Source organism: Anomaloglossus baeobatrachus, chromosome 1 (genome assembly GCF_048569485.1).
Source record: "Anomaloglossus baeobatrachus isolate aAnoBae1 chromosome 1, aAnoBae1.hap1, whole genome shotgun sequence".
In the NCBI taxonomy this organism is placed as follows: domain Eukaryota; kingdom Metazoa; phylum Chordata; class Amphibia; order Anura; family Aromobatidae; genus Anomaloglossus; species Anomaloglossus baeobatrachus.
In genome coordinates, this window is record NC_134353.1 from 26,071,113 (window position 1) to 26,085,731 (window position 14,619).

Genomic DNA, 14,619 nt, shown 5'->3' on the forward strand with positions numbered 1-14,619 from the left:
GTTTTAAATCTTGCAATTTTACACTGCAATTGGAACATCCACGGAATTCCAATAAATTGTGTGATCAGTTTGTTGGCCGGCCAGGGCAGAGCGGGCCCGGTTTGTTGGCCGGCTAGGGCAGAGCGGGCCCGGTTTGTTGGCCGGCTAGGGCAGAGCGGGCCCGGTTTGTTGGCCGGCCAGGGCAGAGCGGGCCCGGTTTGTTGGCCGGCCAGGGCAGAGCGGGCCCGGTTTGTTGGCCGGCCAGGGCAGAGCGGGCCCGGTTTGTTGGCCGGCCAGGGCAGAGCGGGCCCGGTTTGTTGGCCGGCCAGGGCAGAGCGGGCCCAGTTTGTTGGCCGGCCAGGGCAGAGCGGGCCCAGTTTGTTGGCCGGCCAGGGCAGAGCGGGCCCAGTTTGTTGGCCGGCCAGGGCAGAGCGGGCCCAGTTTGTTGGCCGGCCAGGGCAGAGCGGGCCCAGTTTGTTGGCCGGCCAGGGCAGAGCGGGCCCAGTTTGTTGGCCGGCCAGGGCAGAGCGGGCACAGTTTGTTGGCAGAGCGGGCCAGGTTTGTTGGCCGGCCAGGGCAGAGCGGGCCAGGTTTGTTGGCCGGCCAGGGCAGAGCGGGCCTGGTTTCAGAAGCTTTAGCCCCACTTTTTCACTGGTTTGGGTTCAGTGCCCAGGACCTGTACATACACAACACATGGGTAGAAACATTAGCACTGGTGCAAATATGTAGAAATTTCATTTTAAAGATAAAGCCAGTCTGCAGCTTTCCTTTTTTATCTAAGAAGAGTGAGCAGTCTCATTAGCAAAAGTGGCCTGAAGGTTCTCAGACTGCTCCTCAAACCCCCCCCCCCCCTCCCCCAAATCAACTGACCATTCATGAGAAGTCGGGTCTGACCTCCAGGACCCCCTTCTGGCTACCATTGCTGGTGAGTAGCTCTTATAAAAACCACCACTCTGGCTGCCCACTGTTTTCTTAAATAGAAAAGGCAGACGTTTGGGGATAGGGTCTGTTGAAGAGCATTAAGAAGGAGAAATGATGAAACCGGTCTAACATCTCTGTTCTGCTTAACAGCGTAGACATCGTGATTGATGATAAACCGGAGGAAGCTGAATCTAAAGAGCCCACTGAAGCCGAATCTAAAGAGCCCACTGAAGCCGAAGAGAAACTCTCAATGACTGACGATAAGAAGTCTGAAGATGACCTTGCGTCCCTCTCTGAGGTCAGCGAGACAGAAATGGAGTTAGATTTGGATGAGGTTGAGGAGACGCCAGCACCACCACCTCCTGCAGAGGAAGAAGTGACATCAGACATCACCCCTGCTGATAACCCAGATGAGCCCACTCCTACTCCTTGCGATGCTGTCTTGGAGACCACTCCTTGCGATGCTGTCTTGGAGACCACCCCTTGCGATGCTGTCTTGGAGACCACCCCTTGCGATGCTGTCTTGGAGACCACTCCCTGCGATGCTGTCTTGGAGACCACTCCCTGCGATGCTGTCTTGGAGACCACTCCCTGCGATGCTGTCTTGGAGACCACTCCCTGCGATGCTGTCTTGGAGACCATTCCCTGCGATACTGTCTTGGAGACCATTCCCTGCGATGCTGTCTTGGAAACTACTCCCAGCGATGCTGTCTTGGAGACTACTCCCTGCGATGCTGTCTTGGAGACCACTCCCTGCGATATTGTATTGGCGACAGAAGATGACGGCGAGGACGATGACAAAGATGATGATAATGACAATGATGACCAAGATGATGACGACGAAGAGGATGACGAGGAGGAGGCAGCAGAGGCGCCTGAAGCCCCGGACTCATGTGCTGTGTACATACAGGAAGAACCGGAGAAGCTTCATCAGCCCGAGCAGTCAGTGTCTAACCCTCAAGTGTCGGAGGAGTTCGATGTTCTCGTCTCTGTGGAGTCGGATGAAGAGGAAGCCGAACTGGAGCACATTCCAGTCTGCACCGAGAAGGACATGGAAATCTTCGACAATGAAGATGCAAGTGACAGCCCAGAGGCTGAAGGATCTGGAGATGTAGGAAATAAAAACACCAAACACTCCTCCTCTGGGTCCTCCAAAGTGGAAGCAACCAACTTGAACCTTGCAGGAAAGGTGCAAGAGAAGAATATGAAAGAGTCAAAGCTGAAAACTGAAGGGTCTAGGTCTGGCAAAGAGAAACCCGGCGAAGAAAAAACATCTAAACGCAGAACTGAAATGGAAGGGCCGGAGTCGGACAGATCCATGGTGAGGACCACCAAATACAACGCCAGAAAGGGAGAGATCTCCGTAACGGTCACATTGGAGAGTCAAAAGCAGACACCAAAAACTGTGGATTCCAGGAAGAAGACTTCACGGGAAAGAGGGACGTCCTCCTATGAAAGCAGCAGCACACAGAGATCCAATAGCAACCGGTCCAGCCCGGCCAACAGCGCCTCTAGTCATACCAAATCTGGGTCCAGCATGCCTCAGAAGAAAAGTTCCAGCTCTGGAAAGCACGTGACATCACAGCCGGAGAGAGACTCTAAGGATAGAGCCAGGTCACGGGAGAGGGAGGCCCGGTCAAGCAGCAGGAAGGACGACCGGACGAGAGGCAGTGTAAGTTACCCACTGGGTATGGGGTAATCCCACCATCAGACCCCACAAATTGCATCCTAGAACTATGCTGCTGGGACCTCTAGAATGGGCGGTTTTAACTTATCTACCCAAAGGATGGGTGACAATTTACTAATTTGGGGGGGGTGAGGGTGCTAAAAAAAACTTGCATGTGTGAACAGCCCTTTGGATTATAATTGGTACATGTCCAATGCTAGAAACACAGGTGGAATATATACGCAATAATTGTATATCCAAGTCAGGCCTTGGATGAGAAAAAAAAATGCATTGATGTTGGCTGAACTTGTGTTTCTAACATACTCATATTTTTCTCCTCACAGACCTCTTCACGTTACCCACGAAGCTCCAAAAGCAACAACCGGAGTCCAAGATCTAAAGAGGTAAGTAACCCGCGAAACTTACACAATAAGTGGTTCTACAGCTGCATTAGGTGTAGTGAAATGTCAGGATTCTCGCCAGCCTAGATTTTATGGGGAAAAATAAATTTATTTTTTTTTGGGTGATTTGGGTAAGTCATGTGATATCCCAACAGTCTTGTGTATATTAGAATATATACAGTAAAAAGAGCAAAGACTGCCCTGAGACGAGAGGCTGAACACCAGCTGCCCCTAGAGCCAGTCTGCCAAGGTTCGCACCCTGTGAAGACGTAGCATGTGTGGACGGTACACCGAGCAACAGGACTGGGAATACCGAATGTGGATATTTGATAGGATGAAGCCATGCAGGAGGACAGATATGTACATGAAGGGGAGAAGACTGCCATAAGAAAAAAGGAAGGCACTGGACACAAGCCTTCAAGTGCTGGAGAAGGATAAGAGGAAGGGTGGCATGAGACTGAGGCCCATCTAATGAACAGGACCTCGTAAAGAAGGGCATGAAGTCTCAAAGCGCAGGAAGGAAGCTAAAATGGCCCAACACTTCGACATTGTCTGGAGGCCTCAAACGGGAATCTGGAGAGTACAGGGTGAAAAATCACCGACCTAATGTAGGGAGAGAAGAATCCTGGCAACGATGTATGAAGGATCTGCAACAAGAAACGAAGGAGCTCCTGGATTGAACTGTAAAAGCTTGGGATTTATGTCTGGAGGAGCAAATCAAGATCCGGAGTGCCTGACTGGGAGCGGACCAGGATGAAGGCACCGCTCCCCTGTACAAAGACTATCTGCACTGAAATAGTCTGCGCAGCATAGCAGTTATCTACCTAAACTGAGGAAGGGAAAATAAAGCAGTGTTTAAAAAAAAAACATAATGTAATGTTTAAAAAAAAAACCACACACAAGGATGTGGGAAATCTCTGCCATATACAGTTCTGCCCTCAGTGTGCCATAGCCTCAGCAATGTTTATCTGATAGCAGATGGTGTGAAGGTCCAGGCTATGAATCTATTGTCCATATAAGATCATCTGTGTTTGTATGATTATTGCTCAGATGCTGATGTACATACCAGGATGCGCCTTTGGAATGTGTCATTGAAACAAATTATACTAGGCTGAACAATGCAAGTATTCAAAACATACTGAGAGAATTTATAATCTGTTGGTTCACACCATGTGGGATGTTGACTCCTTTTTCATGCTCAACAAGGTGTTAACAAAGATAATGAAGCCAAAATGTACAATGAACAAAGAAGTATTCAGTAGCTGGTTCAAACTGGTATTGGGAAGCCTGTAGCAGGCTGATGCCGTTCTATATAGACTTTGCTGTTTAGCTCTGACCAATCAGGGACAATGTTGAACTGAATAACTGTGTGTATTTTATAATATACGGATTAGAAGTGCTTTGAGCTTCACCCGGATAGAAACACGACGTCCTCCCCCAACTATCAAAGCAACGGCTGATCGGCAGGAAGACTTCTATGGACTCCAATGAGCTGGGACTGTATAACCTAAAAGAAGTAACCTGTATGGTGTAAGGGACCCAGGAGACACTGGAGGAAAGCTGCTGGGATAGGGAGAAATACAGGGAGAAGAAGCTGCCTGTATGGTGTAAGGGACCCAGGAGACACTGGAGGAGAGCTGCTGGGATAGGAAGAAATACAGGGAGAAGAAGCAGCCTGTATGGTGTAAGGGACCCAGGAGACACTGGAGGAGAGCTGCTGTGATAGGGAGAAATACAGGTAGAAGAAGCGGCCTGTATGGTGTAAGGGACCCAGGAGACACTGGAGGAGAGCTGCTGGGATAGGAAGAAATACAGGGAGAAGAAGCAGCCTGTATGGTGTAAGGGACCCAGGAGACACTGGAGGAGAGCTGCTGGGATAGGAAGAAATACAGGGAGAAGAAGCGGCCTGTATAGTGTAAGGGACCCAGGAGACACCGGAGGAGAGCTGCTGGGATAGGGTGAAATACAGGTAGAAGAAGCGGCCTGTATGGTGTAAGGGACCCAGGAGACACTGGAGGAGAGCTGCTGGGATAGGGAGAAATACAGGGAGAAGAAGCGGCCTGTATGGTGTAAGGGACCCAGGAGACACTGGAGGAGAGCTGCTGGGATAGGAAGAAATACAGGGAAAAGAAGCGGCCTGTATGGTGTAAGGGACCCAGGAGACACTGGAGGAGAGCTGCTGGGATAGGAAGAAATACAGGGAGAAGAAGCAGCCTGTATGGTGTAAGGGACCCAGGAGACACCGGAGGAGAGCTGCTGGGATAGGGAGAAATACATGGAAAAGAAGCAGTCTGTATGGTGTAAGGGACCCAGGAGACACTGGAGGAGAGCTGCTGGGATAGGAAGAAATACAGGGAGAAGAAGCGGCCTGTATGGTGTAAGGGACCCAGGAGACGCTGGAGGAGAGCTGCTGGAATAGGAAGAAATACAGGGAGAAGCTGCCTGTATGGTGTAAGGGACCCACGAGACACTGGAGGAGAGCTGCTGGGATAGGAAGAAATACAGGGAGAAGCAGCCTGTATGGTGTAAGGGACCCAGGAGACACTGGAGGAGAGCTGTTGGGATAGGAAGAAATACAGGGAGAAGAAGCGGCCTGTATGGTGTAAGGGACCCAGGAGACACTGGAGGAGAGCTGCTGGGATAGGAAGAAATACAGGGAGAAGAAGCGGCCTGTATGGTGTAAGGGTCCCAGGAGACACTGGAGGAGAGCTGCTGGGATTGGAAGAAATACAGGGAAAATCAGCCTGTATGGTGTAAGGGACCCAGGAGACACTGGAGGAGAGCTGTTGGGATAGGAAGAAATACAGGGAGAAGAAGCGGCCTGTATGGTGTAAGGGACCCAGGAGACACTGGAGGAGAGCTGCTGGGATAGGAAGAAATACAGGGAGAAGAAGCGGCCTGTATGGTGTAAGGGACCCAGGAGACACTGGAGGAGAGCTGCTGGGATAGGAAGAAATACACTGAGAAGAAGCGGCCTGTATAGTGTAAGGGTATGTGCGCACGTTGCTTTTTACCTGCTTTTTTGCTGCTTTTTCTTCTGCGCTGTTTAATGCCAAAATGGATGTGTTCTTCTATTCAAGCAAAGTCTATGGGAATTTGGGTTTCTTGTTCACACTATGTTGTTCAAAATGCTGCCTTTTTGTGGCAGAACTTTGGTCAAAAACTCAGCTTTGCAGTGCAAAACCCAAATGGCAAAAACAATTGACATGTTGCTTCTTTGAAAAGCTGAGTTTTTGACCAAAGTTCTGCCACAAAAAGGCAGCATTTTGAACAACATAGTGTGAACAAGAAACCCAAATTCCCATAGACTTTGCTTGAATAGAAGAACACATCCATTTTGGCATTAAACAGCGCAGAAGAAAAAGCAGCAAAAAAGCAGGTAAAAAGCAGGTAAAAAGCAACGTGCGCACATACCCTAAGGGACCCAGGAGACACTGGAGGAGAGCTGCTGGGATAGGAAGAAATACAGGGAGAAGAAGCTGCCTGTATGGTGTAAGGGACCCAGGAGACACTGGAGGAGAGCTGCTGGGATAGGGAGAAATACAGGGAGAAGAAGCGGCCTGTATGGTGTAAGGGACCCAGGAGACACTGGAGGAGAGCTGCTGGGATAGGAAGAAATACAGGAAGAAGAAGCGGCCTGTATGGTGTAAGGGACCCAGGAGACACCGGAGGAGAGCTGCTGGGATAGGAAGAAATACAGGGAGAAGAAGCGGCCTGTATGGTGTAAGGGACCCAGGAGACACCGGAGGAGAGCTGCTGGGATAGGAAGAAATACAGGGAGAAGAAGCGGCCTGTATGGTGTAAGGGACTCAGGAGACACTGGAGGAGAGCTGCTGGAATAGGAAGAAATACAGGGAGAAGAAGCGGCCTGTATAGTGTAAGGGACCCAGGAGACACCGGAGGAGAGCTGCTGGGATAGGAAGAAATACAGGGAGAAGAAGCTGCCTGTATGGTGTAAGGGACCCAGGAGACACCGGAGGAGAGCTGCTGGGATAGGAAGAAATACAGGGAGAAGAAGCGGCCTGTATGGTGTAAGGGACCCAGGAGACACTGGAGGAGAGCTGCTGGGATAGGAAGAAATACAGGGAGAAGAAGCTGCCTGTATGGTGTAAGGGACCCAGGAGACACTGGAGGAGAGCTGCTGGGATAGGGAGAAATACAGGGAGAAGAAGCGGCCTGTATGGTGTAAGGGACCCAGGAGACACTGGAGGAGAGCTGCTGGGATAGGGAGAAATACAGGGAGAAGCAGCCTGTATGGTGTAAGGGACCCAGGAGATACCGGAGGAGAGCTGCTGGGATAGGGAGAAATACAGGGAAAAGAAGCAGTCTGTATGGTGTAAGGGACCCAGGAGACACTGGAGGAGAGCTGCTGGGATAGGGAGAAATGCAGGGAGAAGAAGCGGCCTGTATGGTGTAAGGGACCCAGGAAACACTGGAGGAGAGCTGCTGGGATAGGAAGAAATACAGGAAGAAGAAGCGGCCTGTATGGTGTAAGGGACCCAGGAGACACTGGAGGAGAGCTGCTGGGATAGGAAGAAATACAGGGAGAAGAAGCGGCCTGTATGGTGTAAGGGACCCAGGAGACACTGGAGGAGAGCTGCTGGGATAGGAAGAAATACAGGGAGAAGAAGCGGCCTGTATGGTGTAAGGGACCCAGGAAACACTGGAGGAGAGCTGCTGGGATAGGAAGAAATACAGGAAGAAGAAGCTGCCTGTATGGTGTAAGGGACCCAGGAGACACTGGAGGAGAGCTGCTGGGATAGGGAGAAATACAGGGAGAAGAAGCGGCCTGTATGGTGTAAGGGACCCAGGAGACACCGGAGGAGAGCTGTGAGGGGAACCTGAAACTATCCATGGACTGTAGACGTAAGGCGGCTGTGACCATCCTGCCTAGGATATCCCTGCAGAATCAGAGAGGGCCAGAAGACGAATACTGGAGTCTGGTTTCTTGACAGAAGAGTCACTTTATATCTTCAAGGACAAACCTTTGCCATGGTGGCAACAAAAGCGGCCCCTGAGAAGGAGCACTCGAAAGAGGATAATGTCAGCGTTCTGAAAAAAACAAGAATCCATGGGCTTCCACCGGCTTCCTGAGATATCAGACAGACAAGGGGCAAGGGAGCAGAAACTGCCAGAAAGGGAAATATAGAAGGACTGCACCTTTAGTCATGACCCATCACATACTGAAGATGAGGGGCTCTGTGTGTCTTTAGGGGACAGACCCCACCAAGCTCAATGGAGGGCATAGCAAACGACAGTCTGATTTGCTTGCCTCAGACCTGAATGAGATGGACCCCCACCCCCCCCAAAGGATCTGGGGTCCACCAAACGAGGATTCGAAATTACCTACAAATGGGACTTCTGTGCAGTCCTGTCCCGGTGCATGAACCGGTGTTAACACTGTACTGAATGTGTGTATATGTGTGTGTTTTTAAATTCATATATGTTTAATATTTTGTATTTAGTAGTCCCCTTAGGGGACTTGAGTCTGGAATGGTCTGATTACTTGTTCTCTATACGGCAATGCCGTAGCCTTGCTGGATATAGAAGAAATCGGTGTCTCCTATGAACGCCGGCCGCAGGCTGGTTTTCGCAGGAGTTCGGAGATGACATGGGTCATCAGCAGACCCCTGGCTGTCATAACATGTTGAGATACCGCGATCGGGTCGTTTTGAGGCATGAACAGCGCGCCCTCTGCCAGCCCGTGTTAAATGCTGGTGTCAAGAAATTTGACAGCGGCATTTAACAGGTTACCAGCGTTGGGGACTCGTTTCACAATCCTTTTTGTTTGACAATCATTCCTTGACTCAGATACTGAATGTCATGACACTTAATATTTCCCGGTTATGTCTCACAGGACAAGGCGGAAAGTTTCCCATTTAACCTGGATGAGTTTGTTACTGTGGACGAGATCGTAGAGGAGGCTGTAGAGCCAAAAGCAAAAGAGCAAAAAGAGGAGGAAAAGCCCGATACCGCCAGGAAAGGAAAGAGGAAAGAAAATGACTCCGCACCCTCAACCACAAAGAAGTCCCGGGTGATGAGCGGAGATTCACACGAGCTGTCCTTCGTCACCTTAGACGAGGTGGGTGATGAGGAGGAAAGTGCTGGTGTCCAGGACAGCGTGGTCAAGCAGTCAGCAGAGTCCATGGTGACTGTAGATGAGGAGCATGCCGAGGATGGACCTCCTGCCAGCGCCAAAGACAAGCAGACGCTGATGACCCTGGATGAGATAAGTGACGAGGACGAGGCCCAGGACCCCTCCACAGAGCAGCACTCCTCCTCTACAGTGCCCAAAACCCTAAAAAAGGATCAACTGCCCACCCTGGATAAGATCCTTGAGGAGGACGAGGGGCAGACGACACCTACCAAATCAGCTGCGGTAGAGGAGCCCAAACCAGTAAAAGAAACCAAGGAGGCAGCCAGTATTAAAGTGTCAGAGAAGAAGCAGCCCAACGCCAAACAGGACGCCCCTGCCACAGAACGCAGCCGGAAGCAGCCGCTATCGACTGTGCATAAGGGGAAAGCGGAGGAGGAGATGTCATTTGCCGATATCGAACATCAGTTCCTGACGGTGGATGAGATCGGGGAAGAGGAGGAAGAGTCTGCGAACAAATCTCAGAAGGGGCCCAAAGCAAATAAAGGTCAATCAGCGGAGACGAGCAAAGCCCCCGAGCCCAGTACGTTCCCAGTCTGTGACCCAAATGTGGTAGAAAACGTCAGTCTTAGAGGATGTAAGTCTGATGCTAATGCGATGTTTGATTTATTTTCCTAATATAGCACCGCCTGCAAAGAGGGGGAGACCACGAAAAAGACCGCTCCCTCAAAGTGCCGAAGCCAACACAGACTCAGTGCAACAAGCAGACGTCCCGGATACAGGCAAAGGAGCCACGCCGGGCAAACCCCCAGCTAAAGGCAGCAAGCAAAAAGCTGCTGACGGGGTAAAAAGCGACGCCTCTGCCACCCCTACTAAACCAGAAACGGGTAAGCCTGTAACCGGAGGCTATTGAGCCCCGGAGGGACTGCGCTATTGGTTTGTCGTTTTGTTACTATATTTATTGGTGATAATATTCGGTATATTCTTTGGGTATGTCCTGTATGTTTAGGTGAGAACAACCTTTTTAAAGAAGCTATCTGGGTCAATCAGATCCACAGGATCAGGGTGCATGACCCAAGGGGGGGGGCCAGAGATAGACATGGGGATCCCCAAAGCAATCCCCAGTCCTGCTCCGCACTAAGGGGCTACGTGCCGTCCCGGCAGCAGGTTGTGTGCACCTCCTCCCAAATCGGCGCCCCCTAGGAGTGGAAGCAGAATGCTGCCGGGAGGAATAAAGCTGTTTTCCTCCCAGCAGCGAGGCTGTAAATTCCGTCATCAGGAAGCGTCACAATGCTATTAATTTGCAGGTTAGACCCATATTTTACAACAAGTTCCCTTTTGAGTTTGCTCTTCGCTCCTACAGGCACAGAGCGAAATCTGTTTTAGGAGGCAGAACAGCAAGGCCTTAACCACCCCGTGACCGACCCTACCTACAGAATAGGAGCCCAAGTCCCATGTCACCTGCAGAACATGGGCTCTCCCACTGCTCCTCCTTTCTGGTGCCGTCTTCCCCCTCCAATGAGAGAGGCACCAGGGGGTGACCCTGGACCCTGCTCGGTGGAGGGAGGGAGTCTTTTAGGAGAGCATTGCAGATAGTCCTGTCTCCGGGACGCTCTCATACACAGACAGCAGAGACTTGTGCTCTCCTCATTAATGGGATTGTCCCACAGTGAAATGTTACAGGACGGATGCCCTGCTCCATTATCAGCACCGCTGCTCGTATAATGCCCTCGCTCTGTCCTTACAGCTCGTATAATGCCCTCGCTCTGTCCTTACAGCTCGTATAATGCCCTCGCTCTGTCCTTACAGCTCGTATAATGCCCTCGCTCTGTCCGTACAGCTCGTATAATGCCCTCGCTCTGTCCTTACAGCTCGTATAATGCCCTCGCTCTGTCCGTACAGCTCGTATAATGCCCTCGCTCTGTCCTTACAGCTCGTATAATGCCCTCGCTCTGTCCTTACAGCTCGTATAATGCCCTCGCTCTGTCCTTACAGCTCGTATAATGCCCTCTCTCTGTCCGTACAGCTCGTATAATGCCCTCGCTCTGTCCTTACAGCTCGTATAATGTCCTCGCTCTGTCCTTACAGCTCGTATAATGCCCTCGCTCTGTCCTTACAGCTCGTATAATGCCCTCGCTCTGTCCTTACAGCTCGTATAATGCCCTCGCTCTGTCCTTACAGCTCGTATAATGCCCTCGCTCTGTCCGTACAGCTCGTATAATGCCCTCGCTCTGTCCTTACAGCTCGTATAATGCCCTCGCTCTGTCCTTACAGCTCGTATAATGCCCTCGCTCTGTCCTTACAGCTCGTATAATGCCCTCGCTCTGTCCTTACAGCTCGTATAATGTCCTTGCTCTGTCCTTACAGCTCGTATAATGCCCTCGCTCTGTCCTTACAGCTCGTATAATGTCCTCGCTCTGTCCTTACAGCTCGTATAATGCCCTCGCTCTGTCCTTAGAGCTCGTATAATGCCCTCGCTCTGTCCTTACAGCTCGTATAATGCCCTCGCTCTGTCCGTACAGCTCGTATAATGCCCTCGCTCTGTCCTTACAGCTCGTATAATGCCCTCGCTCTGTCCTTACAGCTCGTATAATGCCCTCGCTCTGTCCGTACAGCTCGTATAATGCCCTCGCTCTGTCCGTACAGCTCGTATAATGCCCTCGCTCTGTCCTTACAGCTCGTATAATGCCCTCGCTCTGTCCGTACAGCTCGTATAATGCCCTCGCTCTGTCCTTACAGCTCGTATAATGCCCTCGCTCTGTCCGTACAGCTCGTATAATGCCCTCGCTCTGTCCTTACAGCTCGTACAATGTCCTCGCTCTGTCCTTACAGCTCGTATAATGCCCTCGCTCTGTCCTTACAGCTCGTATAATGCCCTCGCTCTGTCCTTACAGCTCGTATAATGCCCTCGCTCTGTCCTTACAGCTCGTATAATGCCCTCGCTCTGCCCTTACAGCTCGTATAATGCCCTCGCTCTGTCCTTACAGCTCGTATAATGCCCTCGCTCTGTCCTTACAGCTCGTATAATGCCCTCGCTCTGTCCTTACAGCTCGTATAATGCCCTCGCTCTGTCCTTACAGCTCGTATAATGCCCTCGCTCTGTCCTTACAGCTCGTATAATGTCCTCGCTCTGTCCTTACAGCTCGTATAATGCCCTCGCTCTGTCCTTACAGCTCGTATAATGCCCTCGCTCTGTCCTTACAGCTCGTATAATGCCCTCGCTCTGTCCTTACAGCTCGTATAATGCCCTCGCTCTGTCCTTACAGCTCGTATAATGTCCTCGCTCTGTCCGTACAGCTCGTATAATGCCCTCGCTCTGTCCTTACAGCTCGTATAATGCCCTCGCTCTGTCCTTACAGCTCGTATAATGCCCTCGCTCTGTCCGTACAGCTCGTATAATGCCCTCGCTCTGTCCTTACAGCTCGTATAATGCCCTCGCTCTGTCTTTACAGCTCGTATAATGCCCTCGCTCTGTCCGTACAGCTCGTATAATGCCCTCGCTCTGTCCGTACAGCTCGTATAATGCCCTCGCTCTGTCCTTACAGCTCGTATAATGCCCTCGCTCTGTCCTTACAGCTCGTATAATGCCCTCGCTCTGTCCTTACAGCTCGTATAATGCCCTCGCTCTGTCCTTACAGCTCGTATAATGCCCTCGCTCTGTCCTTACAGCTCGTATAATGCCCTCGCTCTGTCCTTACAGCTCGTATAATGCCCTCGCTCTGTCCGTACAGCTCGTATAATGCCCTCGCTCTGTCCTTACAGCTTGTATAATGCCCTCGCTCTGTCCTTACAGCTCGTATAATGCCCTCGCTCTGTCCTTACAGCTCGTATAATGCCCTCGCTCTGTCCTTACAGCTCGTATAATGCCCTCGCTCTGTCCTTACAGCTCGTATAATGCCCTCGCTCTCTCCTTACAGCTCGTATAATGCCCTCGCTCTGTCCTTATAGCTCGTATAATGCCCTCGCTCTGTCCTTACAGCTCGTATAATGCCCTCGCTCTGTCCTTACAGCTCGTATAATGCCCTCGCTCTGTCCTTACAGCTCGTATAATGCCCTCGCTCTGTCCGTACAGCTCGTATAATGCCCTCGCTCTGTCCTTACAGCTCGTATAATGTCCTCGCTCTGTCCTTACAGCTCGTATAATGCCCTCGCTCTGTCTTTACAGCTCGTATAATGCCCTCGCTCTGTCTTTACAGCTCGTATAATGTCCTCGCTCTGTCCTTACAGCTCGTATAATGCCCTCGCTCTGTCCTTACAGCTCGTATAATGCCCTCGCTCTTTCCTTACAGCTCGTATAATGCCCTCGCTCTGTCCTTACAGCTCGTATAATGCCCTCGCTCTGTCCGTACAGCTCGTATAATGCCCTCGCTCTGTCCTTACAGCTCGTATAATGTCCTCGCTCTGTCCTTACAGCTCGTATAATGCCCTCGCTCTGTCCGTACAGCTCGTATAATGCCCTCGCTCTGTCCTTACAGCTCGTATAATGCCCTCGCTCTGTCCTTACAGCTCGTATAATCCCCTCGCTCTGTCCTTACAGCTCGTATAATGCCCTCGTTCTGTCTTTACAGCTCGTATAATGTCCTCGCTCTGTCCTTACAGCTCGTATAATGCCCTCGCTCTGTCCTTACAGCTCGTATAATGCCCTCGCTCTGTCCTTACAGCTCGTATAATGCCCTCGCTCTGTCCTTACAGCTCGTATAATGCCCTCGCTCTGTCCTTACAGCTCGTATAATGCCCTCGCTCTGTCCTTACAGCTCGTATAATGCCCTCGCTCTGTCCTTACAGCTCGTATAATGCCCTCGCTCTGCCCTTACAGCTCGTATAATGCCCTCGCTCTGTCCTTACAGCTCGTATAATGCCCTCGCTCTGTCCTTACAGCTCGTATAATGCCCTCGCTCTGTCCTTACAGCTCGTATAATGCCCTCGCTCTGTCCTTACAGCTCGTATAATGCCCTCGCTCTGTCCGTACAGCTCGTATAATGCCCTCGCTCTGTCCTTACAGCTCGTATAATGCCCTCGCTCTGTCCTTACAGCTCGTATAATGTCCTCGCTCTGTCCGTACAGCTCGTATAATGCCCTCGCTCTGTCCGTACAGCTCGTATAATGCCCTCGCTCTGTCCGTACAGCTCGTATAATGTCCTCGCTCTATCCGTACAGCTCGTATAATGCCCTCGCTCTGTCCTTACAGCTCGTATAATGCCCTCGCTCTGTCCTTACAGCTCGTATAATGCCCTCGCTCTGTCCGTACAGCTCGTATAATGCCCTCGCTCTGTCCGTACAGCTCGTATAATGTCCTCGCTCTGTCCTTACAGCTCGTATAATGCCCTCGCTCTGTCCTTACAGCTCGTATAATGCCCTCGCTCTGTCCGTACAGCTCGTATAATGCCCTCGCTCTGTCCGTACAGCTCGTATAATGCCCTCGCTCTGTCCTTACAGCTCGTATAATGTCCTCGCTCTGTCCTTACAGCTCGTATAATCCCCTCGCTCTGTCCTTACAGCTCGTATAATGCCCTCGCTCTGTCCTTACAGCTCGTATAATGCCCTCGCTCTGTCCTTAC

At 51.1% G+C, this 14,619-nt stretch overlaps 1 protein-coding gene across 2 annotated transcripts in view; it reads left to right on the top strand.

The window, feature by feature from the left end:
- Positions 1-14,619, top strand: part of ZNF638 (zinc finger protein 638) — a 423,199-nt gene that overhangs the window by 365,956 nt on the left and 42,624 nt on the right. For both annotated transcript variants that reach the window (XM_075346112.1, XM_075346120.1), the window contains exons 19-22: positions 1,051-2,572; positions 2,911-2,970; positions 8,825-9,644; positions 9,745-9,948. In XM_075346112.1, the coding sequence (XP_075202227.1) occupies positions 1,051-2,572; positions 2,911-2,970; positions 8,825-9,644; positions 9,745-9,948 (2,606 nt within the window). The remainder of the gene's footprint in view (positions 1-1,050; positions 2,573-2,910; positions 2,971-8,824; positions 9,645-9,744; positions 9,949-14,619) is intronic.